General features: G+C 35.7%; 1 protein-coding gene across 1 annotated transcript; it reads right to left on the bottom strand.

Moving 5' to 3' along the window:
- Positions 1–332: 332 nt before the first annotated feature.
- Positions 333–21,996, bottom strand: LOC128170181 (macrophage mannose receptor 1-like). The gene is made up of 7 exons (XM_052836119.1): positions 21,927–21,996; positions 19,095–19,242; positions 18,109–18,335; positions 3,336–3,483; positions 1,575–1,810; positions 1,255–1,418; positions 333–768 (listed from the first exon to the last, which is right to left on the bottom strand). Exons 1-7 carry the CDS (start codon positions 21,991–21,993, stop codon positions 550–552), a joined length of 1,209 nt encoding a protein of 402 aa, XP_052692079.1. The 5' UTR covers positions 21,994–21,996; the 3' UTR covers positions 333–549.
- Positions 21,997–23,621: the final 1,625 nt, after the last annotated feature.

Genomic DNA, 23,621 nt, shown 5'->3' with positions numbered 1-23,621 from the left:
TTAAACTAAAATATTGTGACGTCACCACAGAATAATAATCAAGATATAATTAACAGAAAATTCACAACACAAAAGTTAAAAGTAAGTCCTGTTTTATTTGTGCAATAGTATGTGCAAATGAATTGAATTAAAAAAGAGTTTAATACAAAGAAAACGATCTGTTGGATCCACAATATTAGCAAACTTGTCAGAGTAAAAAGTATTGATTGGAATCTGGAATACTATGTAAAGAATGTCAATAAATTGATTTGCACACAATCTGATATATTATATATATATATATATATATATATATATATATATATATATATATATATATATATATATATATATATATATATATATATATTAGCAGTTTAAATGTTGATTTCAGGTAGATAGTATACACTGCAATGCTTTCAATCAACTAATAAAATGAATCTACAAGGTGTGGTTTAAAATTTCTACAAGCTCAAATAATGTCCAGACAGTTTTCATCGGTCGCCGCATTTCACTAATATTAGATATTCCATTATACGCGGGTTCCGTTGTAGGAGTGACCGGGTCGGTTTACGCTATATATTGCAGACCGTGTGGCTTCCGGTCCATAGGGGAGACCTTTTTGGGTTTTTCCTCTACTTCCTCCTCTTGGTGGCGGTAGTCGTCCTTACTTCTGAGGCAGCAGAACCAGACGGCGCAAACTCCCACGGTAAGCATGGAGAAGACGGAGAAACCAATGGCCAGCCCGATAACCCCAAACCTGGCGGGGGGCGACGACTTGTCAAAGGTCTGTAAATTCAACACGGTCAGATATTAGAGAGTATTCATCACAAGTAAAGTTGAAATAGACAATAGAGAATTTTTTTAAATAATTTTTTTTCGGATTGCCTAATGAGACACCAACCGTTTTAAAATGCATAGATTCATTAAAGAACCGTACTTATTCTACATGTAGCTGCAACAGTTTATAAAATGTGTAACAACGATAATGAGCGATGATGAAAAGATCAATGGGCACCCAGCTGTAACATATAGGTGGGGAAGATACATACACATGGATTGAAATAATCTACATTTTACGCACAAGGAAATTTGATTTTTACAGTTAATCTTTCTTGAACGCACACTTGAAGAAAAAATATGTATTTATCAATATTCTGTGAATCATTTTGCATATTTCAATTTTAAAAACATTAAAACACATTTATTTGAAAAAAGTCGGTGCGTGTTGCAATATTTACATGGAAAGCGATTAAAAACTGAGAAAAGTGTTACCAGTCCGTTGGCTCCAATAGCTTTTCCGTCCTCGCTGTACTCCACGAACCACCATGGTTTGGTGGTAGTCGCCAGTTCAGTAGTGGTGGTTGTGGCGGGTGTGGTAGTCGTGGTGCTGGTAGTAGTAGGCGTGGTGGTGGTGGTAGGAATAGTGGTGAATTGGTCTTAAGATAGCAACAGAGACTCGTTTACCCAATCATTTAAAAAAAAGGCGTGGTAAGAAATGCGGGAAATTATGTAAATTTAATTGTTTACATTCATATCAAAACATTTTCTAATTTGGATTGAATTTTCCTAAAGAACAATATCTCTGAATTAACCTTGGCACAGGAATCTGAAAGTGCTTGAGCAGCCATAATCTGCCCATACAAATTGCTGAGAGCCCATATACTTTAATCGGATGCATGGGCTGGAGGAATCTGGCTCGCCGGGGTGCCAGGGATACGCATTATGTACAGAACCGTATACACCGGAAGTACAGGACGTGCCGTCCTCGAATGTAAACACACTGCTCGTGGTCTTGTAAAAACCATGCCAAAGATCAGCCGGCGACATTCTGAAATGAATATCTGTTAAGCTTGGGAGGTGTCAATAAAATTATTGCATAAGGTTGAACTTGTGATTATTAGCTAGTATCGAATTTAGGATGGGAATATATTAGATACGTCATGCCCATCTCCCAGTCTGTTTGCCCGTCTGTAGACACAATACTGTGTAGACATTATATAAGAGACTTTAGCATGGATTATTTTCTTTTCACAATTCTATATAAATATATGCACTTGCTATTTTTACTGATCCTCATTTCTTAGGTACTTTCTATTTTTACGATCGACGGTGTCATTATCTAGATTTGAGGTCAAGGAACACATCAAGGTCAAGGGCACATCAGAATAAATTAGACATTTAATCATGAGAGATATTTAGTCCAGAAAGGACGGGTCTAGTTTAAACGTAATAACCGAAGATCGATATATTTTCTAACTATGAATCGTGGAATCGTTTTTATTCGAGGGGGTCAATGTTCGTGGGTAGCATTTATTTTCCTGGTTCGTGGGAACGTAATTTCGTTGATTGCAAGTTCGGGATAATTTTGATTAACATTAACCAAATGCTTGAATATATGTTCGTTGGGATGTAAACTCGTGGGCAAAGGTTACCCACGAAAACCACGAAAATTGGTCCCCCACGAACAAAGATGATTCTGCAGATATTTATTTATTATTGTTTATATTTAACTAGACTTTGACCCGTGTATGCACGGGTTGGTATTGTGTCTCGGGGCAGGCCTTCATCACAGTTAAAATGCCACCCATATACAACTGATATACCCGTAATGTAGCAGAAAATTACAGAATCGCTCCGTAACGATATTGGAGAAAATTAATGAAGTTGCATTGAAAATAACAGACAAATTATTCATAACAAACCATTTTGAGGCTGTAAATACCGTTCATCTAAAAATTTAATTCACATTATTGAAGAATTTAACACTCTTTCACCACCGTTTTTTACTCGCTTCAAGTTGACTTTCGGAACTCTCGGGATTTTCCTAGTAAATGCACTGTGTTAGAGTTATCTCCTATATCTTATTTGATGAACAGAATATATACATGTAACGAATCTCCAATGAAAGCCTACCCGGTTCTGAGTGTATCAATGCAAATGTGATATTGTAAAAATATAAACTTTATACAGAGCATCCCGTGATTTATCGTGAATGTAATGCGCATGTGCAAGATTGTAAAATCCAAAAAATTCAGATGATTTCCGGAATTATTTGAGGAATTTTCGTAAATTATTAATTAGCGAAGCTTGATATAGAAAAAATAAAAACAAACTGGTAATCTTCAAGTACCAATGATGTTTAAAATATATAAAACAAAAGACAGTACTCTTCCGATTTATCGGTATTAAAGACAAAAATTCGAGTCTGTTATTTTAATATAATAGTATACAATGTAGATACAAAACGTTTTAAAACGGCAATCCAGCATTTGAAAGCTTGACTGAGTCAATATAAAGTCCCTTTTGAATTATTGTAAGATCGTTGGTTTCTTAAATTCAACAAAAAAGCTTACCCGGCTATGTTATATCTCACATTGATGTATTTGATGGCAGCTTCGTTAATTTCAGTAGTTTTCAGCGATGCTAACTTCATGCCCATAGATTCACAAGAACTTTTTGCACCTGACCAGCTCAATTGAGAGGATGGGGTCAAGAGGAAACCTATTTTTGGTAAGGACATTTCATTAGGTAGTTACATCAATTTCAATAAATACCACATGCACAATCAACAATACGCAGAGACAGGACAATGCATGATAAATCAAATGACTACATCAACTAAAGAATCATTGCAAAGGTAGTTTCTTATTGTCTTTTTTGGAACTAAATTTAAACAACAGAAGAGCTGTCAATGTGACAGCACACTTTGTGTGAACAGCATGCATACTCATTTGTCAACACTGAATTCAACACTACACTGTAAAAAAATTGCGTTTAAAATGTGATGAAGTTTTAAACAGCGTTTAAAGAATGAAACTAAACACAAGGCGTCTTTACAAAAGTAAAACATTTGCATTTAATTTATACACACTCGCTATTTAAGTTGATGTTAATATGCAAAGCGATTAATCGCATATAACTTAGACACACAATCAGGGATTAAATAAGTGTTAATTCGTATAACGGAGGCAGTTGTCATGTACTTTATGGTTGTAACTTTATACAATTGTACATAGCCTTTTAATGAGGTCAATACTAGGAATTCCTCGGTCGATAAAGTCTCATCAGGTCTGTATTGAATTGAACGATATCAAAAAAAATTGTTTTATTAAAATAAGTCAAAAACAGTTTCCTTTAAAAGAAAAACAGTGTAATTTTTGTATCAAGATGTAGAGGCATTGATATTGCTATTGTGAGATCACACTGTCGCACTTATCAAAACCATTTTTTTCATGAAAACCTATTTTTGGTAGTTGATTTTAATCATCTCCTATGCAGTTACTCTGGCAAACCGAAAGTGAAACAGTGTTTGGACCTAAGCACAAATCATCACCGCTGACAAGACGTAGATCTTGAAAATAATAGATAAATTCGGTGTACTGTATGCTGTATCAATGTTTTTCAAAAGAAAAGTATCTATAAATACCTTGAAAATAGTCAGATTTTATATAGTACGAACAATTCAATTGTTTTTTGTAGTTTCATGTATTCCTACGCTAGATTTCAATATAGTCACGTTCAACCAGATGCTGGGCTGTCTCCGTTGGTCTCCGACAAGCAGAGTCTCTCTTGGTAGGCGGAGTTAAACGGAGACAGCCGAGCGTCTGGTTGAACGAGACTAGAGTTCAATAGTGCTTTGATCTAGACGTGTACAATTTTTAGAAACATTTCGATTACTGATACACAGTTTGATGGAATTAATTCTATCTTTAAATATTACACAACATGATTAATACGGGGTTTTCTCGAAATTCTTGTCGGAAAAGTTCAAGAATTCATATAAAAATTTGCATAGCATATCGTTGATTTTAAAATTGATAATAATCAATAAAATCAACTCCCGACAGTACTTCATCAGTATTTTGATTAGTACAGTTTATAAATTTTATATTTTTATTACAGTGAGGTCTACAACTGAATTTAGAGCACGGTTATGTGTCACATGATCGTGCTATTAAATCTGTTAAAAACCATGCTATACTAAAAATAGAAGATTCATGTCCAAGACTATAGAGTATATCGATATTCTATCGATTTCGTTTCACTAATTTCAATATTATAAAAAACTAAAATGCAAAATTATGTGTAATAAATATTCTATACATTGTGTCGATATCGAATCGATATTGTTTCACCATCGTTTAACACCATTATTATGAAGACTTTATTTTGCATAGTTTCATGTTAAGCATTTCACAATTAAGTATCCGTAATTTACGTCGATATCGTCCATATCATGTCAATATCGATTTGTAAATGAACACAATTGAAGCTATTTTGAAATCTTTCATTTGTATTTCTTTTATTCACACCTGATATTGACAATATTGTATCAATATATATCATTTTTAATTTTACCATACCATTATTTATACTTTATTTGGTATTGCTGTAACCAGTGTAAGTAATAAATGTTATTGTTTCAGTGTTTTAATTAATTGTGTATGTGTTTGTTTTGCGAGAGTTGAGCTATGGGACACGAAAATTTTACAGGTGAGATTAATAGTGAAATAATTGAATTATACCACACTTTAAGGAGTTCATTTTAAGACTTAGTAGTGATAAGATGAGACCCGCGCCCGTCCGAAGAGTTTCTGGAGGTTTCAGTAAAAAGAAGCCAAAGAAACAACGAAAACGAAAGGCAGAATCAAACGTAAGCAGTGAAGCGCAACACATAAAAGTAAGTGTCATGAGTAGATCACAGGACAATATTGACAATGTAAACAATGATAAAGACACACGGAAAGACCTTTTCCCGATATTTTCCACTCCAGTAAACAATCAAGAGTGCACTCCAAACACTCCCAACAATACATTCCAAGCATATAAAATACCGCACCTGCAACAGGTGCCCATGATGAATTACAGTCTTTCACCTATAGGTCCAGTGCCCCCTGTGCAACATGTTCAACAATATCAGGGTGGTATGCAACCGATTAACTACGATAGCAAAATTGACAACCTGGCTAAAACTCTGGATAAAGTTTTTCAAAAATTAAACAAACTCGACCAAATTGAATCCAAAATCAGCAATTTTGAAACCTCAATGATATCTGTAACAGAAGAGGTGCATGACCTAAAAGCAAAAATGCCTGAAATCGAAAAAAACGTTGTATTTGCAAGTGAAAAATTTGATGAGAGAGATAAAAATTAAAAAAGAACTAGTTACAGAAATGCAGAAATCAAAAAAAGATAAATGAAAATCTAGTAAAAGAAAATAAGGAAATTAAAGAGCAATTGACAAGCATTACAAACAATCTCAAAACCCTAAAAGATCAACACCTAGATTTACAATCAAGATCAATGAGCGACAATTTAATATTCACGAGGATAGACGAACAAAGAGAGGAGAGTGCAGATATGTGCGAGCAAATGCTTAACAAATTAATTGAAGAAAAACTGGGGATAACGGATGAAATTTCTTTTCATACCGAGTCCACCGCATTGGACGAAAACAAACAAATAAAAACCGCCCAATCGAAGCAAAAGAATCTGGGGGAATAAGCCGAGGCAAATGCCCACGCCCTTCTCATACCTCTATTAAAAAGTAATAAACGTACGAGTTAATTGGGCATTTAAACGGTGGACAGTATTGTCCAAATGAAAATGTCCAAAAAGGCGTAACTGTGCTTAAATTTTATAGTATTTACATATACTTTAAACTGGCAAATTTGAAATGACAATCACGTACTCATTTAAAGAGTTAAAATACGAAATTGTTGATTATAAAATATTTTATTTACTAATTTACCTCAGTCATCATATACAACCCCTAACGCAGGGGAGTCGACAAAGAGTATGGGGGAGTCGATTCCACCATTTGTAGTAGTCGATTTTTTTCCGCTTCGGAAACAGGAGGAATTTAGGTAACACCTTTTGTAGGTATTTAAAACAAGTTTTTCCAAAAAAAAAAAAATTGAAAGTGTGTGGGGGGGGGGGGGGGGGCTAGACTTGTACAAAATATTGACAAGCAAAAAAAGGTCTTTGGAATGTATAAATTTGCAAAAAAAAGTAAGCGCCCTGACGATACAATTGGAAGTAAAGTGCATGCCTAGTTAATCGTTGAATTTTCATTAGGCGCACACGGTACGTTTGACTTGGCTTGTATTCTGCATTTTGAGCACAATTACATGCTTTTGTCCAGCGTATGTCCCTGTTGCGTTAACAAGACTCTCAAGGATTCAGAGATGGAACGTTTTATCTTTCCATGTAATAGTTTCTTGCATGCACAACAACCATCTGTTTACAATATGAAATCGTGCAATCTTAAAGAGAATAACATACATTTCATATTTTATAAAAGTAGTAGAAAACGCATATCAAATAATTTCAAGTAATTATTATCAAATTTTTGATTATTAAGAAAAGAAAAGAAAAATACATTTTAACAATGTATATTAATAAGTATAAAAAGAAAATTACATTTTAACAATGTAAACAAAAAGATAAACAAAATACCCAAAAATCGTACGATTCGAACACTCGCTTTTACAGTGACATTTGTTCAAAGAGCTCCTCGCTTACCACTAGACCACCGATTCGCTTGTTTAGAGGGAATAATATAGCTGATTGTATTGTTATCAGTATTACGCAAACAACTGGACTTAGCCATTTAAAGACCAATCTTAAAAATTAAAAGAAGAAAACTTACTTTTTACCATAGAGTGGGTTTTCGTACCATTTTTTGGAAAATCGAAAAAGATAGACGTTAATATGTGTTATCAATATTCGTTCTTTAAAAAATGGTACGATGACCCACTCTACGAAAAAATATAATTTGAACATCCGATATCTATATCATTTTGTTGCCAAATTAGCATATAACTATTTTGTTGTCTTAATAACAATTAAATGTGAAGTTACTATTTGTGGGTTATGGCAGCACTGAAAGTATATGATTACATATGTTTAATAAATGTAACAAAAGTGAAATTTGTTAGAAAAAAAAATGTTATTTTTTTTAATGGACCTATGTGGTTTTTTGCCTCGGCTTATTCCCCCAGATTTTTTGTCAACTTTAAGGACCGTGAAAAAGTTAAGAAAAATTTCTATAACAGCGTGACGGGATCAAAGTGATCAAAAATACAGTGTTTTTGAGAAGTATCCTGGCTAAAGAATCAACGATCAACGCAAACCGCTGTATTCACACTATAAGGCAGCAAAACGACGGGAAAAGGGACAAGTTGGGGATGGATAAATTATACATTGAAGGGGAGCTGTTCGTGTTGACGAAGGGACATCAGAAGAATGCCTCTCCTCTATGTCGCGTGAATTCCACCCATTCAACAGACGCGGGTCAGCGAGCACAAGGTAGGACAACCACGGAGGTTCTTCATCCAGTGAATTTCCAAGCGTGAACAGTGACTCAGCCGTCTCGTTCGATTTTTCGTTTCAAAAGAATTTGACTGAAACACGTTCCGTAGACAATTTAGATGTCAAATAAGACAGAAAAATTAAAATACTAGGACTTAATGTCCGTGGGCTCAATAGACGTTTAAATTATCCGGAATTTTCTGATTTCATGTCGTGTTATGACATTTTGTGGTTAACAGAAACAAAAACAGACGATACAACACTGGTAGAGAATATCGAGTTTTTATTTGATGCTAAAAATAGACATGAATATTCTTACCGACGCCATGGAGGTATTGTTGTCGGCTACAAAAGATCTTTAAAAGATTATGTTTCTGTTGTTTTGTATGCTGATGATACAGTTTTACTCTCAGAAACACCTGAAGATCTTCAAAACCAACGTTTTAGTTCCCTACTATATTGTCAAAAATGAAAACTTGAAGTTAATATTGAAAAAACAAAAAAAGTTATTTTTACAAAGGGACGGATGAAAAATAATGAGTTTTACTACAGTGGTTAAGAAGTTGAGATTGTAAAAAACTTTAAATATCTTGGAGTTATATTTTCATCATCAGGTTCCTTTATTCAGACCAAAAAAAAATGCAACTGAAAGAGCTACTAAAGCTATGTATGGGATTTTAAAAAAGATAATCAACTGCATCTTTCTTTAAATGATCAGTTGCATTTGTTTGATAAGATCGTAGCTCCTATACTGTTATATGGCTGTGAGGTATGGGGATATAATAATGTCGATATAATATTAAGTCTTCTACTCCAAATTACATTGATATATGGAGAATTAGGGAGAGTACCATTAATTGTACATATTAAGACAAGAATTATAGCATATTGGTTAACAATTATTCATGGAAAAACAGTCAAAATATTGTTACATAATGTATTGTTTACTTTATGCTAAATATGTGAATGGTAAGGAATCCAAATGGCTAAAAAACTTGAAATCAATTTTAGATGACAGTGGGTATAGTAATATTTGGATGAATAACCAAGTAGTTAATCATGATTGGCTAATGAAAAGCTTAAAACAAAAGCTAACAGATCAGTTTTAACAAAACTGAAAATCAATCTGCAATAATTCTTCAAAAGGTGTTATATATAAGTTGTTTACTAATTTAGACTATAGATGCCAACTGTATGTTAATTGTAATTTAAGTAATTATATGAAACAAGTATTAGCTAGATTTCGAACTTCAAACCATAAATTACCTATTGAAACTGGTAGATGGAATGATATAGAAAGAAGTAACAGGTTATGTAATTTATGTAACAGAGACACTGGAGATGAAATTCACTATTTTATGTGTTGCACTGTGTTGGAAAACGAAAGAGAAAAGTATATACCAAAATTTTATCTTTTTAAACCAAATATTGTTAAATTTAACGAGCTTTTTTCCTCAAACAATGTGAGCTTATTAAGCAAGTTATGTAAAAGTATAAGTATTGTTAACGAGAAGGCTAAACCTCCTGGTTATTAATCTACACAGTAGTATAGTCATTGGACAAAAGTATTCGTCGGTGACGTCAAAATGGCAGCGATTTGTTTACATTAACTACTCAATAAAAACTACGCTCCTGATTTTAATATACGTTGTCTTAACTTAATATTTTGTGAGATTGCCCTTCATTTTAATAACTTCTAGAAGACGGGTTGGAATTGTGGCATAAAGCTGACGAACATAATCTACTGATAGGTTTTGCCAGAATCGTGTCACTTCCGCGATCAGCTGATCTTTAGACTCGATGGTGTTAGACTGCAGGTGTTCAAGTTTCAACCAAATATTCTCAATGATATTAATATCGGGAGACTGGGCTGGCCATGATGTAGTGTTTATATTATTTTCTTCCTTATATGCACCGAGTAATCGGGATCTATGAACAGGGGCATTGTCATCTTGAAACACATAATTTTCATGAGGAAAATGTCGAACAATAACGGGCCACAAATTGTTTTCTAATATATCAATATATTTTTCGGAGTTGATATTACCGTTTACACTGGTCAATGTTCCAACACCATCGTAACAAAAACAACCCCAGATTATAACAGACAGTTTGCTCTTCGATGGCGCGCACACGAGATGGGGGATGTCAACTTCGTCGGTCTTTCGTCAGATATATACACGGTTGTTATCACCATTTACTACCTGACATTCATCAGTGAATATCCAGTTCTTCCAGTGATCATCAACAGTCCATTTTTTTTCCTTCTCTGCCCCATGAGACGCGTTTTTTTCTGTTACATACTATAGTGTTTCTCAGTCACTATCACTGATTATATCCGTGGGTTGCCGCTGGACTTGCCTGTCGCCGCGTCTAGCACATGTCTTACGTCTTCACTCGCTGGCTGCATGCGGTAGAATCCTTGCTCGTGCAGATTCCCGCGTGGTGACGTCACGGGCTAATAGATAGCCCGTACGGGGAACGAGTCCACAAACACTACACTCCCCTCCGTTTTCCTTGAGGGGAGTAGGTCCACGTCTGGAACCAACGGGACCACCGAATAACAAGGGGCGTGGGAACGCCATCCCAGCAACAGCCGGGATAACTTCCAGGGAACCGAGTCTCACCTGCGGTAACACCAATCCCAGCAACAGCCGGGATACTAAGTCACTAATGCAGGGCCCGTCCAAATGACAAGGGCCTCCACATACATAAAGGATAATCCAGGGACAATCCAAGTCGTTCTTCTAGGTTGCGGGTCCTGTCCGGGGAGGGCAGCTCTACGTCTGATCTACGAGACATGCCCTGCACAATCCAGATGGCGTCGACGGCATCTCCCGTGTGTCCGTCACCCTAGTCTGGACACCTTAATGGAGATACTCCAAGTTCGGTGCTGCTCCTAATGGCTGTCCTCCTCCAACCGACTCCCAAGCAAGGGAGTTCCTAGCTGCAATAACATGGGCATCCTCCACCGCTGTATCAAGACTGCTTCTTTGGAATTGCCAGATGTCTGTATCAGTAACAACCAAAACACCAAATCGTACAGACTGTTATATTGCCCATGAATATCTTCTCTTTCACACCAGTGCGATAAATACTTTTCCGTACGTACATGATAATCCTTGAACGATTCATCAGATTGTTGCCTTGCCTGTCGAAACTTCTCTCTATAAGCTTCTGAAGTTAACTCATATCGTTTGAGTATTGCCTCCTTAATCTTATCATACTTACCACTTTCACCATCGCTTAGACGAGAGTAAGCTTCCAATGCCTTACCTGTCAATAGTGGTACCAAATGAATAGCCCATTCAGACTTATCCCATTTATGCAACGCTGCAAGTTTCTCAAATGATCTCAAAAACACATCAATATCTTGACCTTCTTCCAACTTAGGAAGCTTAACATGAGAATTCTGGACCGATGAACTACCATTTGATTTCCCTCCATTAGCTCTAGCTACCTTTAACTCTTCCTCTTTCAATGCTAACTCCTTAACCTTAAACTCATGATCCAACGCAGCTTTCTTCATCTCACGCTCAGCCTGCCTCTCTTCCCGTTCAATCTTTCTCTCTTCCCTGTCCTTCTCACTCAACAACTTCAACATTTCTAAACAATCAGACAATGATGCCCCCTTCTTAATCTGATCATTAACCCACGACGGTAACTCCGACATGATTCAACACCTAACTGAAACAGAGATAGTAAGGCTGAAATTAGAGCAGGACTAGAGAAATGAAGAGAAAATACTCACAAGGGATGGGTAAATTCTGCCCACTTTGTAAAGGTTGTAACTAACACAGCAATCAAAGCAATCCCACCGCTGCCACCAAAATGTCATGAATCATATATCCTGAACTGATATAATGATCAGACGAGTTCTTTGGAATTGCCAGATGTCTGTATCAGTAACAACCAAAAACACCAAAATAAACAAACAAATATTTAATAAGAAAAAAAATACATATAAGAAAAAAAAATAAATGAAAGAAATATTAAACCAGATTCTAACACACAGAGTCGACTCTAATTTCAATAACAAATCTTTAAAGTGACTTCAAAACAAAATATTCTTTCCAAAATTTAAACACTTAAATTGATTCACATATATTTAGATTTACAAATAATTTCCTTAAACTCGTTTATCAACTTTCAAATCAATTTCACAAAAATATCACTACAATTATACGAGAACCAAATATTCAAAACAATGAAAGTGAAATTTCAATAAATTTCGTCACATTTCCTTTCCTGGTTCCTCGGTATATTTCCGGTGACTTTTCACCCAAACCCCGGATATCACATAGACAGACACACGGACACACAAACACGGACAGATGACACAACCGTTGCTCCGGTACGTTAGGACACCACAACACAACACACATATACAAACGTCTCCAGCGTAGACCGCTCCCGGTCACCATACACCATACACGTACATCGACGCCACGTGTCCCCGATATGGATGAAAAATGGCGGGTCTGGCGCTCCGTACTCGTCTCCGACTTCGTAGTCACAATTCAGCTGGTATAAACCGTCATCCCCTTTAACACAATTTCTTTTAAAATAGAATGGAATATACTCGAAACAATTTATCGTTAGTGTTCAGTTCTAAAATGACAATTTTCCATTCGAACACGTGCTTTTAAAACTAAGCTTTCTAACATAGCAAACAAACCAATTAAACATACATAACATTAAAAAAACAAACAAATACCTTGAAATTGGTGACAAACATACGGAAATGAACAAAGTAGGGAGAAGTTTCCCAATCTTGGTGACTACCACGTGCCTCTAAATAGACACACGTCCACTCTGCTGGACTGCACGGACTGGAGTGCGGTATTTAAAATTTACCGTGTACACGTCACTCCAGTGACAGGTTTAGAGAGTAAAAGGAAAAGCGGGAAATTCAAACATATATATATATATACAATCATATCAAGTACGTTACACTCCCGTATCTGACTCTCGGCTTTCCCATCTCTTTTACTCGACTGCTCATCTACAACCACACTCCTCACTGCACGATAGCCAGCGCATGGGGGTCTGCTCTGTCGGGAATACCGGTAGAACTGCATCCGGTCTACAGCCTCATCGACGGTCTTGGGCTGACCATCCAGGCCTGCCTCCTGGTCTTCTGCACCATAACACAGGCGGGGTATAGTCTGAGTGTGAACATCCGGTAGCTGGGGGAAGGCGCGAGTAGCCAAGGTCAGTACTCGGTCTGACCACTGCCTCAGGGACTCACCGCTGTTTTGGACTGCTGACTGGAAGTTGAGCTGGTGGGCCAAATCAGGCGCTGCTGAGCCAAAGCGCTTGTTGAACTTCCTCAGGATGTCGGCGAAGCACAAGTCAGGGCTGGTCTCCAGTAACAGAGTGAAGTACTCGCTAGCAGTTCGTTCCAGGAAGAAGCAGAACTGGTTGTGTTTCTCAGTCTCTGTCCAGCGCTGGCTTCGTGACAATCTAACAAACTTGTGCAGGAATGGCTTCCAGCTGGATCTCCCATCAAAATGCAGATCCTTATACTTCGGCCTACTCCAGGTTGTCGGATTGTGGTAGCTGGTGGGCGGTGCAACAAACTATTGGAGGTTGTAGCGCGCTGCAGGGGTCTGCACATCTCCAGGTACACCATAGGCTGCTGCTGGTCTCCACGAGTATTCCGGGGGATGGATATACGCTGCGGGTATCCGCGCGTAATCTGAGGGACATTGAGACGCTGCGGGAATCCGCGCGTGACTTACATTAAAAGGTCTTTCAGTGGTGGGGGGCTCATATGTATGTGGCATTCTCCCCGCTCCTTCACCCCCAAAATGACAAGGTTGGGAGGGGACCTCAGGTACTGGTACAGGATAACTACTGGGCTGATGATCCAAACACCCGCCCATAACAAACGGTCCTGGTGAATACCAAATATCTTGATGACCACCATCGAGCCGAGACCTTGGACAAGCATCTGGGACAGGGGGTTCTGGGTGGGTGGACCCTTGGGCTTGAAGTCAACTGCCTGAACTGGTCTTAAACTATCATAATGCTGCCCCTGACCTACATCCCTAGGCTCTGGTGAAACCCCTTGTGAATAGACAAGTTGGCTTTCTGAGGACTGGCATCCGGGCCATACAGGCCCGGTGGGCACTGGATTACTGGGGGGGGGGTGAATCCTTGGTAGTAAGGGGGTCAAAATCCAACAAATTTGGGGTTTGCCCCAGAGGCTCAAGTGGGCATAAAGTAGTATCCCTGACAGTAGGTGCTTCCTCAGGGTTAAGGGCCACATGGGAACATTGTAACATGGGGACCCCTAAATAGTCACTAGGTGGAACAAAGTCCCTAACACCTACTGGCGAACTCAAACCCTTGGCCGACAAACGAACAGGATCTATAGTATCACCCCTCCCCTCTCAAATCTTTCAGGAGACTCAACCCAAACATCGGGAGAACCTATGTAATCGCTGTGGGGTGCTCTCTCAACATAGCCTACCCTAACATGCCCTGTAGTGTCCAAGTATGTGGGTTGCTTAACGATACATACGGGAACTTGCCCGTACACAAAGCCGGGCCTAGTACCCCGTGACAACTCATCCCTACCATGAACCATAGACATAAATCGGGGCGATCTCTCATCCAACCCCAAAGCAAACAGAGCCTCCTCAAATGACATAATGATAAATCAAAGCAAGTATATGTAACACAAAGCTAAAACTGGCTCAATGTTTACAAAAACTAACAGGAAAGCTGACCACGCGGTGGCCCCCAAAATGGCAGCCTCTACGCGATTTACTCAAACTCCCTAATCAAAATGATATTGTACAGGCTTGCTCTACGGGGAAAAAAAATTCCTCGAAATAACTGGCGAGTCCAGGGCCTCGAGTTGGGCGCCAATATAGTATGTCTCAGTCCCTATCACTGATTATATCCGTGGGTCGCCGCTGGACTTGCCTGTCGCCGCATCTAGCACATGTCCTACGTCCTCACTCGCTGGCTTGGCTGCATGCGGTAGAATCCTTGCTCGTGCAGATTCCCGCGTTGTGACGTCACGGGCTAATAGATAGCCCGTACGGGGAACGAGTCCATAAACACTACACTACTCTGACGATCATCTTCTTTTTCTGCACCCGTCTATCGTATCCCATTTTAAATAATTTTCTCATGACAGTCTTTGAGCAAAAAGTAGAATCCTTTGCATTATTTATTTCACTTGTTATATCATCCAGTGTCCTTCACCTGTTACTTTTCATGATTCTTGAAAGTTGGACTTCATCGCGCACGGAAAACTTCGGCTTCCGCCCAGATCGATGCCTGTTTTCAACACTTCCATGAACTTCAATTTTTTAAATGATGCTTACAGCCTAACAATAGTAGTCCTAGGTATTCCCAACAACCTCCCAATTTCTGCCTTATTCTTTTCCGTCTTGTAAGTTTCTATAACTTTCATTCTTACTGCCACCGGAATTTCCTCTAACTTACGAGGGGGCATTTTCCCGAGCTTTGTTAATAGAATATTTTGACAGCCGACAAAAATTGTAAACTCTGACGAAATCTAAAAACTATGACGTATTTATGGAAAGAAATTCCGAACCCGACGTGCTTTCTATAAATAGCGCGATACAAAAATAGCCACGACTAATTACATCATCAAAGGCATTTTGACGCCAGCGACGAATACTTTTGTCCAATGACTGTACATTAAAAATTGTACTTTAATACTTCATATATATTTTGTAGAGAACCATTATTATTACTTATTAGGTTAGTTACTGACTCACTACGGAAATATTTTGGGTTGATCAATCTCAAAGATGGCGAGGCGTAGTGAGTCAGTAACTAACCTAATAAGTGTTTTGTTTTCCTGAGGACTATCAAGCGACATATTCATTCATAAATAGCCATGTACAAGATGCCCTACATCTCGTCCAATTAAACTCATTTAAACTCTTCAAAATTATCAATACTGCCTTTCAAATACGCCTTAAAAATCTTCGCTTCACCCATATTACTTACAATGTTTTGTTGCTATTCAATTTTAAACCTCTGCAGAGATCTGAGCAAATTTAGACGCTGACATTTTTTCTGCTCCAGACACAACAATGTGACGCCAATATTCAAAGGGCAACTACTCTAATTTAAAAAAAAAAATTCCAAAGGGCCACTACTCTAAATGTTTTAAGGACTTACTGAACACGAATTCTGTGTTAAATAATATGAAAAATCGAGATGTTTAGGTGAGGCGGCGGCCAATGACGGCCATATTGCCCAATATTAATCCTCAAAGAACATATATAGAGATATATGAGGCAATCACGTGCCATGTTTAATCCAATGAAAATATGACATTTCAGTCCGAGGGAAAACAAAATTGTTTATTTTTTTACTCTACTTACGCATAAAGTATATATTGTGTATATGTTTGTAATATTCTCTATGTTGTAAATTACAACCAAAGAGATAAAATAAACTGTTCAACTGTTCAACTGTTTATCGTATGGCGTCCTGTCCATGTGTGAATGTCCACGTGTGTTTGTTTATGTTTACATGGTGTGACGTGACGGACCAAATACCTGTTCGACCAGTTTACCTGTAGATGTTTTCTATTTTTAACAACATACTAACCTTCCCGCTAAAACCATAGTTACCCGCACACTCGGCGCTACATCCTTAAAGGGAACAGACTTATGTTTGATATCTACTCTATGTAGCTGATTACTTGGCAGTGCTTGGCAACTATAATTATTCTAATGCATATATTCTGTTATAATTATAATAAAGTGTAATTGCAAATGTTAGTAATATTTATAAATTTATTGTAGGTTTTTCGTATATTTATTATTTGAGAATATTAAAAGTATAGTTAGCCTGTATGACTGTGTCAGTTATAATTGTCTACCGACATGGACTACGTCGCTGCTGTTTTATCGTGATGTCAATATCGACGATTTAGTATCGATATCAATTTTCTTTTGCCCACTAAATTCTGGTTTTGGCACATGCGACATTGTGACATCACAATAGCGACATCAACGCCTATGCACAATGAACTAAATATTTTAATGTTATACCCTTAAAGAAAATTAGTTTTTGATTTATTATAATAAATCAATTACATGTATAGCCTTTTGATATCGGTCAATACATGGTTTTAAAGACCTTTCGGAAGTTCATCGGTCGATATGCTCTCATCATGTCTATAAAACCATGTATTTACTTAATAAAAAAGCTATAGTTGAATATTTTTTCTACAAACAAAACCCAAAATTAAATGATTTTTAGAGGAGTTTGATATTTCTAGATTGCCATATTGGCAAATATTCTAACACTATATCCATCATATCCATCACTATTATTTTACTTCGATGTTCACCTCTTAACTACTATGTGTTTAAAAATTAAACACAATATACATTTGTATCTACACAAACTAATTAAGTACCGGTGTTTAACTTTCCATGATATTTTTATGTAATTAATTTTGTCACAACATTTTGTAATTTAAACACTTTGAATTGTTTAAGTGATTATAAACCCTATGTTGCATTAAATAAACGTAATGATGAAGTTTTAAACACGTCAAGTGTCTATTTTATAAATATTGTAGTGTTTTATATTAAAACGTGTGTTTTAAAACTAAACATTGAAACAATACAAACGTTTAGAACTGATCTGCAAAGCAATAACTTTCATTCTGAAATTGAATTGAAAACATTGAAAACTGTAGGAGAAGTTATACGTACATAGGGGTTATTCTTTTGACAGCCGCCCGCCGCCATTTCACCGATTTTCCCTCAGAAACCCTATTAAAAACGAAAAATACATTCTTGCCTTCGCAAAGGAAATCTTCAGTAGCTGCACATTCATGGTCCTTCCAGGGAAGACTGGACCCCCACTCCATTTTTATACAGGCCTTAGTTACGTCGGTGGAGGGGGTGCCGCCATCCTTCCACGGGTCGGCATACAGCGGCGCCCACGTTAACGCAGAACCGTCAATCCATTTGAAGACAGTCGGAGTTGCATCCCTTTGTAGTCCTATCCATACGCTTTTTGATTTTCTAGATTAAATTCAAAATGGTTTTGGGACATCAATGATATTAGTAAAGGTATGGCAAGTTGAGCGGTTAATATCAGAGTTGCACAGAGTAAATCATTTTTGCAAATCCAAACAATTTCACCAATCCAAAAACAATGTTACCCTAAAATATGTAAGGATTTGAAAAGACCAGCAAATTGAAGTATCATAATATATTATGTCTTAGAACTGTTTTAACAAGAGCTTGGACATTGGGCATTTCGCGATAAACTCCGATTTGATGAAGGTGGAGTCTAATGATTAACTGTCCAGTTATTGGCTAATAGATATGCATACATTGAACGCAATGACACTCGTCCGCTTCATCCAGGTATGCATATTTCGACAAAACAGCGTCAGTTTCACACAGCAGAACAACGATTTGGAGAGTCTATGAATATTAATGAGGTTCTTTTAGCGAATTAGAAGAAAGGAGGTCAATGTTTGACAGTTTGTTTTGATGAGCCAACTAGATAGTGACATCCCACCGAAAGACCAAGCTCTTGTTAAAACGGTTCTAATATTAACAGACATGTTTAGCTGTTAACTGATGTGTTTTGTTGTTTTATTTTGATACTCAATAATACTATATTTACGGATGTATTTTGTTGTGTCTATATACACGGAATACACAGGCGAGTTTAAGCAGTGCCATGATACTAGAATCAAATTTTACTGAGGTTTTAGAAGTTTTTATCGCCGAATTGTGATAAGTATTTAGAGAATATATCGTGATACAAACCCCCACAGAGAATTGTAGGTGTTTAGGAAGGCTTTGGCCGAGTCGTATTCCGCCCTGGTCTCCAGTACGGCTAGCCTGAGTCCCAAAGACTGGCATTGTGTTATGGCGGTTGCCACGGTAACCGAGGCATCTCTCCCGTAATAAAATCCTGTGATAACGAAAACATTTGATTTATTTCAATTATATAACAGTACAAAGAAGCAATAACAATAGTAACAGCAATTTTTTTCTAATCTTTGATCGCTTAAGCTTGGTTTTTAATTATTAAGATGATTAAATCTGTTCGACTTTTCATGCGAATTGTGGGCTCGGCAGAGGTTATATTATACACACAGACACCCCGCCATTCTGCCGTTGTCTGTTTCTCACTAAATCCCCAAAGTTATATCAGTTATTTAAAATACCTCTTTTTTTTTAAAGATTTTCCCCTAGTCACCCCTTTTAACCTAAGCATACTTTCCGGAAAGTTTGGATCTAACTGCAGAACTGAACTGTAGTTCTACGGGAAATTTGTGTTGACGGACCGTTGAGCTAAGTACTGTTCCATCCATACAAAAACTGTATACATGTAGTTATTGCGCATGGTTTTAGACTTATTAAACCAATCTATGGATATCTTTTATTAACATGTATACGTGAAAAACATAATATAAGTTCAATAAATAATTCAAAACAGTGAACATGAATGAAAACTGTCATAATTAGTACTTACTATTTAATTATATAAAACGCTAAATTCATACAAAATAGGGATATATATTTTCCTGAACAATACAAAACAAAAATGCGTTTATATGTATTTGATTACCCCGATGCAATAATACCATAGAAGCTTAAAAATTAGGTCTAAGATTAATACTTTTACTCCCCTTTTTTCTGGAATTATGACTTTTTGTAACATTTTCTCTATTGAAACATCAGAAAGTAACGCATTTTTGAAATATGTTTACTAACATCAACATACAAATATTTAAAATATATCTATGATTTTGTACATCTACATTTCTTTTTTCTAAAATTAAAAACATTGAAATCAATTATGTACTTTTAGGTATGACATTTCACTAATAAAAACTACTGAACAAAATATGTCGGCCTATTAAAAAAGAACTGATAATGTTTTTAAAGGCACAGATTAAAATGGAGATGTCTTCCTTACATACCCATAGATTGTATTAACGACTCAAACAACTTAAAGAGGTTCGCTCCTTTCTACTTTCTCCTTTCACCCCTTATCTGAAGATTTTGCATTATATATTCATTTGATACTATTTGTATACTTATATTTTACAATGCCAAATAAACCATTTTGAATAAAATTGTTAAAAGAAAATTATATGTTTACGAAGTTTAGTAAGAGACTATATTTTGGATGGTTTTCAAGAAGAAAATGAACAGTTTTCATATATCGTTTTAGAGTATTGTTACTTTAGCCTCATAACTTGCAGCGCAGACTAAACTTTTAGATAGTGTATGTAATACGATATATTCATATTGTTCTGAAAATCACTTTTGAACACTATTTAGATATTTCTATCGATATGTTTTGGCATATTTAGTTTATATTTCATAGACGTCAAGAAAACATTAACTCCAATTTTTGCCTAAAATTAGCTTATTTCAATTTTTGAGATGTGACCCCTACATTTTTTTTTTTACTTTTATATGAGACATTAAATACATGTCTATTTGTATGCAAAGTTTTGGAAATATAAACTTTGACTTGAATATTACTTTTATAGTCACTACATGTGTTCAACTTCATACTGTATTGAAATCAAAAATAATAATAGTTTAAACTATAAATATTTTTTTTTAATTTCTTCAAATAATCAATTTTCATATCTAATTTAAGCAATGATTTCAGGAAAATTATCATTTTTGTTTGGGGTCCCAAATAAAATTTATAATTTTGTTGGGAAAAAAATCCTCCAGTAACTTCAGACTCTCAAAAGATTTAAATTTGGTGGCATTTAAAACATAAATATATATATACTCTTATACATTGTAAACACCAAGAATACAAATAAATCATGGTAAAAAATTCTACAAAACATTTAAAACTGATTGAATTCATAAATGATTCGTTTCCCCCCCAGTACCCCCCCCCCCCCCCCCCCAATACCTTCGCCGGTAGTTCTACGACAGTTCTATGGCCATTAAAATTCTTTCTCAGTTTTTATGACAAGTATTCAATTTGATTTTGAGTTGGACATATTTAATTGACTATTGAATGCCAAAAGGATCGGACACAAGTTATAAAAACTTAGATAGTCCTCTCCTTGTTGTATACATAATATATTACAATGTTATACAGTTAACATTTATAACAATTATAGTACATTTCGTGAAATAGAAATAAAATACTAAATTTAAATTGTGCATATAAAATTTAGACTTTATAAGAAAATTGTGCAAATACAATTAAAAAATTAAGATTAATTGATTTGATTTTGTTAAGAGACATTTCTTTTATCTAGTATTCATTTTATTTGGCAGTTACTGAGTAGGTTAATCCAAAAAATATTTTGAATCATTTATGCATCTGATTTCTTTATACACTTTTTCTCTGTCCAACAGAGATATGTTTCAAACTATACACTATTTCACTTATAGGAGTTAGTAATTTAGATCCATAACTTATCAGGTAATGATTTATAGTACTATATTTAAAAAAAAAAATAAAAAAAAAAACAAATCACCAAATTTAAAAAACTTAAAATGTAACATTCTGATAAAATTATTTAAAAAAAAGAAACTATTGAAAACAACATAATAAAAATATGCTAAAAATGATTATATGATTAGACGTAGATTAAGTTAAAAGTATACCAGACACATAAGAACCGGAATACAATAATCCCAGGACCAAAACCGACCACCGCCCCACACACTCCATGGTCAAGCAGTAAATGTCACGGGGCCCTGGAACTTACCTTATCCATCGATTCTGAGAATGTCTGGATAAAGAACTTTAAAAACATACCCCTTTTCAGTAGATCAAATATTGTTTCATTGGTTAGCAAACAGTTGAAGATTCTTGGGTCCACAAAAAGTAAATTAATGATAGAATATAAATTGTTAGATTACTTTTTTGATATCTTTTACAAATTTCAATGATATTGATAAAACTTTATAAACAGTAACGTGTGGTCTTTTATTCATTTTGTGAAAGATATCATCATTCCTAAATTTATGTATTTGTTCGTTTCGTCTAAATAAATAAGAGTTTTGATTATCGTAAATGGCTGTCGTCTATGTCCTCGTGCTGGAACAATTAAGGTAGTTTTTTTAAAAATAAAATTAAAATTTTGTGAAGTAATAATGAGTTTAAATGTATGGTTTTTTTTTAAATGGAAAACCTAAAACGTACCGGAAATAACCAACACACGTTTCTATTATTAGATTTATGTAAATATACCCGACTTAATGACAAAGCGGCATAACGTCTAGAATCTAGTACACATCAATCGTAAGCACTCAATAGACCAAATAGGTCTACACTGGCCGCATCGACCTGTGTTTATAAATATCAATTTAAAATAGTTCTTAAAGATTTCAAACGCCTTAATATTTTTGCGCTGTAAAAAAGCATGGCAAAATATTTCGATAGAGCACACCTGACATACTTTTTATTTGTAAGTTACATGTGACGTAGTAGTACAACAGACGCGGTTTCTTTATTATGTTTGTTTACTATATAAAACTTTTTTTGCTAAAATGTAGTATTAAGTTTAAACTTAAGAATTTTCACTTGCTTCAGAATGAGACTCCGATCTCATCAACATATCTTTTATTTAACAATATGATAGCCATGACCTCAGGTAGTCAAAATGTAAACAATCATGAAATATGTCACAGACAAAAATTAACAAGACCGAATAATAAAATAGGTAACTTAAAGAATGATCAATTGTTTCTTAATTCCATGTAGAATTAAGTTCATTAATCGACTTTTCCTAGATAAACACTTTGTAAAAGGGTAAATTAAATGAATAATGGGCGGTGTGTAAACAGAGCCGAGTTTACACGGACAGAGTTTCTGTATGATGTATCTAAACTACCTCCTGCAGGTCGTGTGTATCGGTCCACTTCGGTCCGTACATCAACAACCGAGGCAATATCTCAAACAATCCAAATATATTTCTTTAAGCAATGATGTATTTGTTATGTTGTTTTATGGACATTAAACGACTATATATTTACAACCGATTATGTATCCAAATACTATTGAGAAACAACGAACAATTCAACAATATTTCTCTAATCAATAATTTATTGATCGCCACAATGTTTCTTGAAAACAGCCCATTCTAACTTTGATGTGTGATCGACTTTCATTGTATTATTTTGTTTAAACCGGTATTACGTATTACTGCATATCTTTCAAGAATCGATACAAATTGAAAGTTGCTAAATTGTATAATAATGTTTAATGATTCCATAAAAAACGCAAAGAATGTTGCACGGAAAGTTATAAAAGTTGGAAATATACATGTAACATATCATTTTACGATTTTACTAGCG

Source organism: Crassostrea angulata, chromosome 1, assembly GCF_025612915.1.
Source record: "Crassostrea angulata isolate pt1a10 chromosome 1, ASM2561291v2, whole genome shotgun sequence".
NCBI lineage: Eukaryota > Metazoa > Mollusca > Bivalvia > Ostreida > Ostreidae > Magallana > Magallana angulata.
The sequence above is the reverse complement of the archived record's forward strand: the minus strand, read 5'-3'. Positions and strand labels throughout refer to the sequence as shown.

Bases quoted from the DNA above. Each gene is read 5' to 3' on its own strand.
- LOC128170181 (XM_052836119.1), bottom strand. From the start codon at position 21,993: ATGGAGTGTGTGGGGCGGTGGTCGGTTTTGGTCCTGGGATTATTGTAT. The intron at 19,243-21,926 runs GTATACTTTTAA...TCGTTATCACAG, and splicing joins TTCCGGTTCTTATGTGTCTG to GATTTTATTACGGGAGAGAT. The intron at 18,336-19,094 runs GTTTGTATCACG...AATTTAATCTAG, and splicing joins ACCTACAATTCTCTGTGGGG to AAAATCAAAAAGCGTATGGA.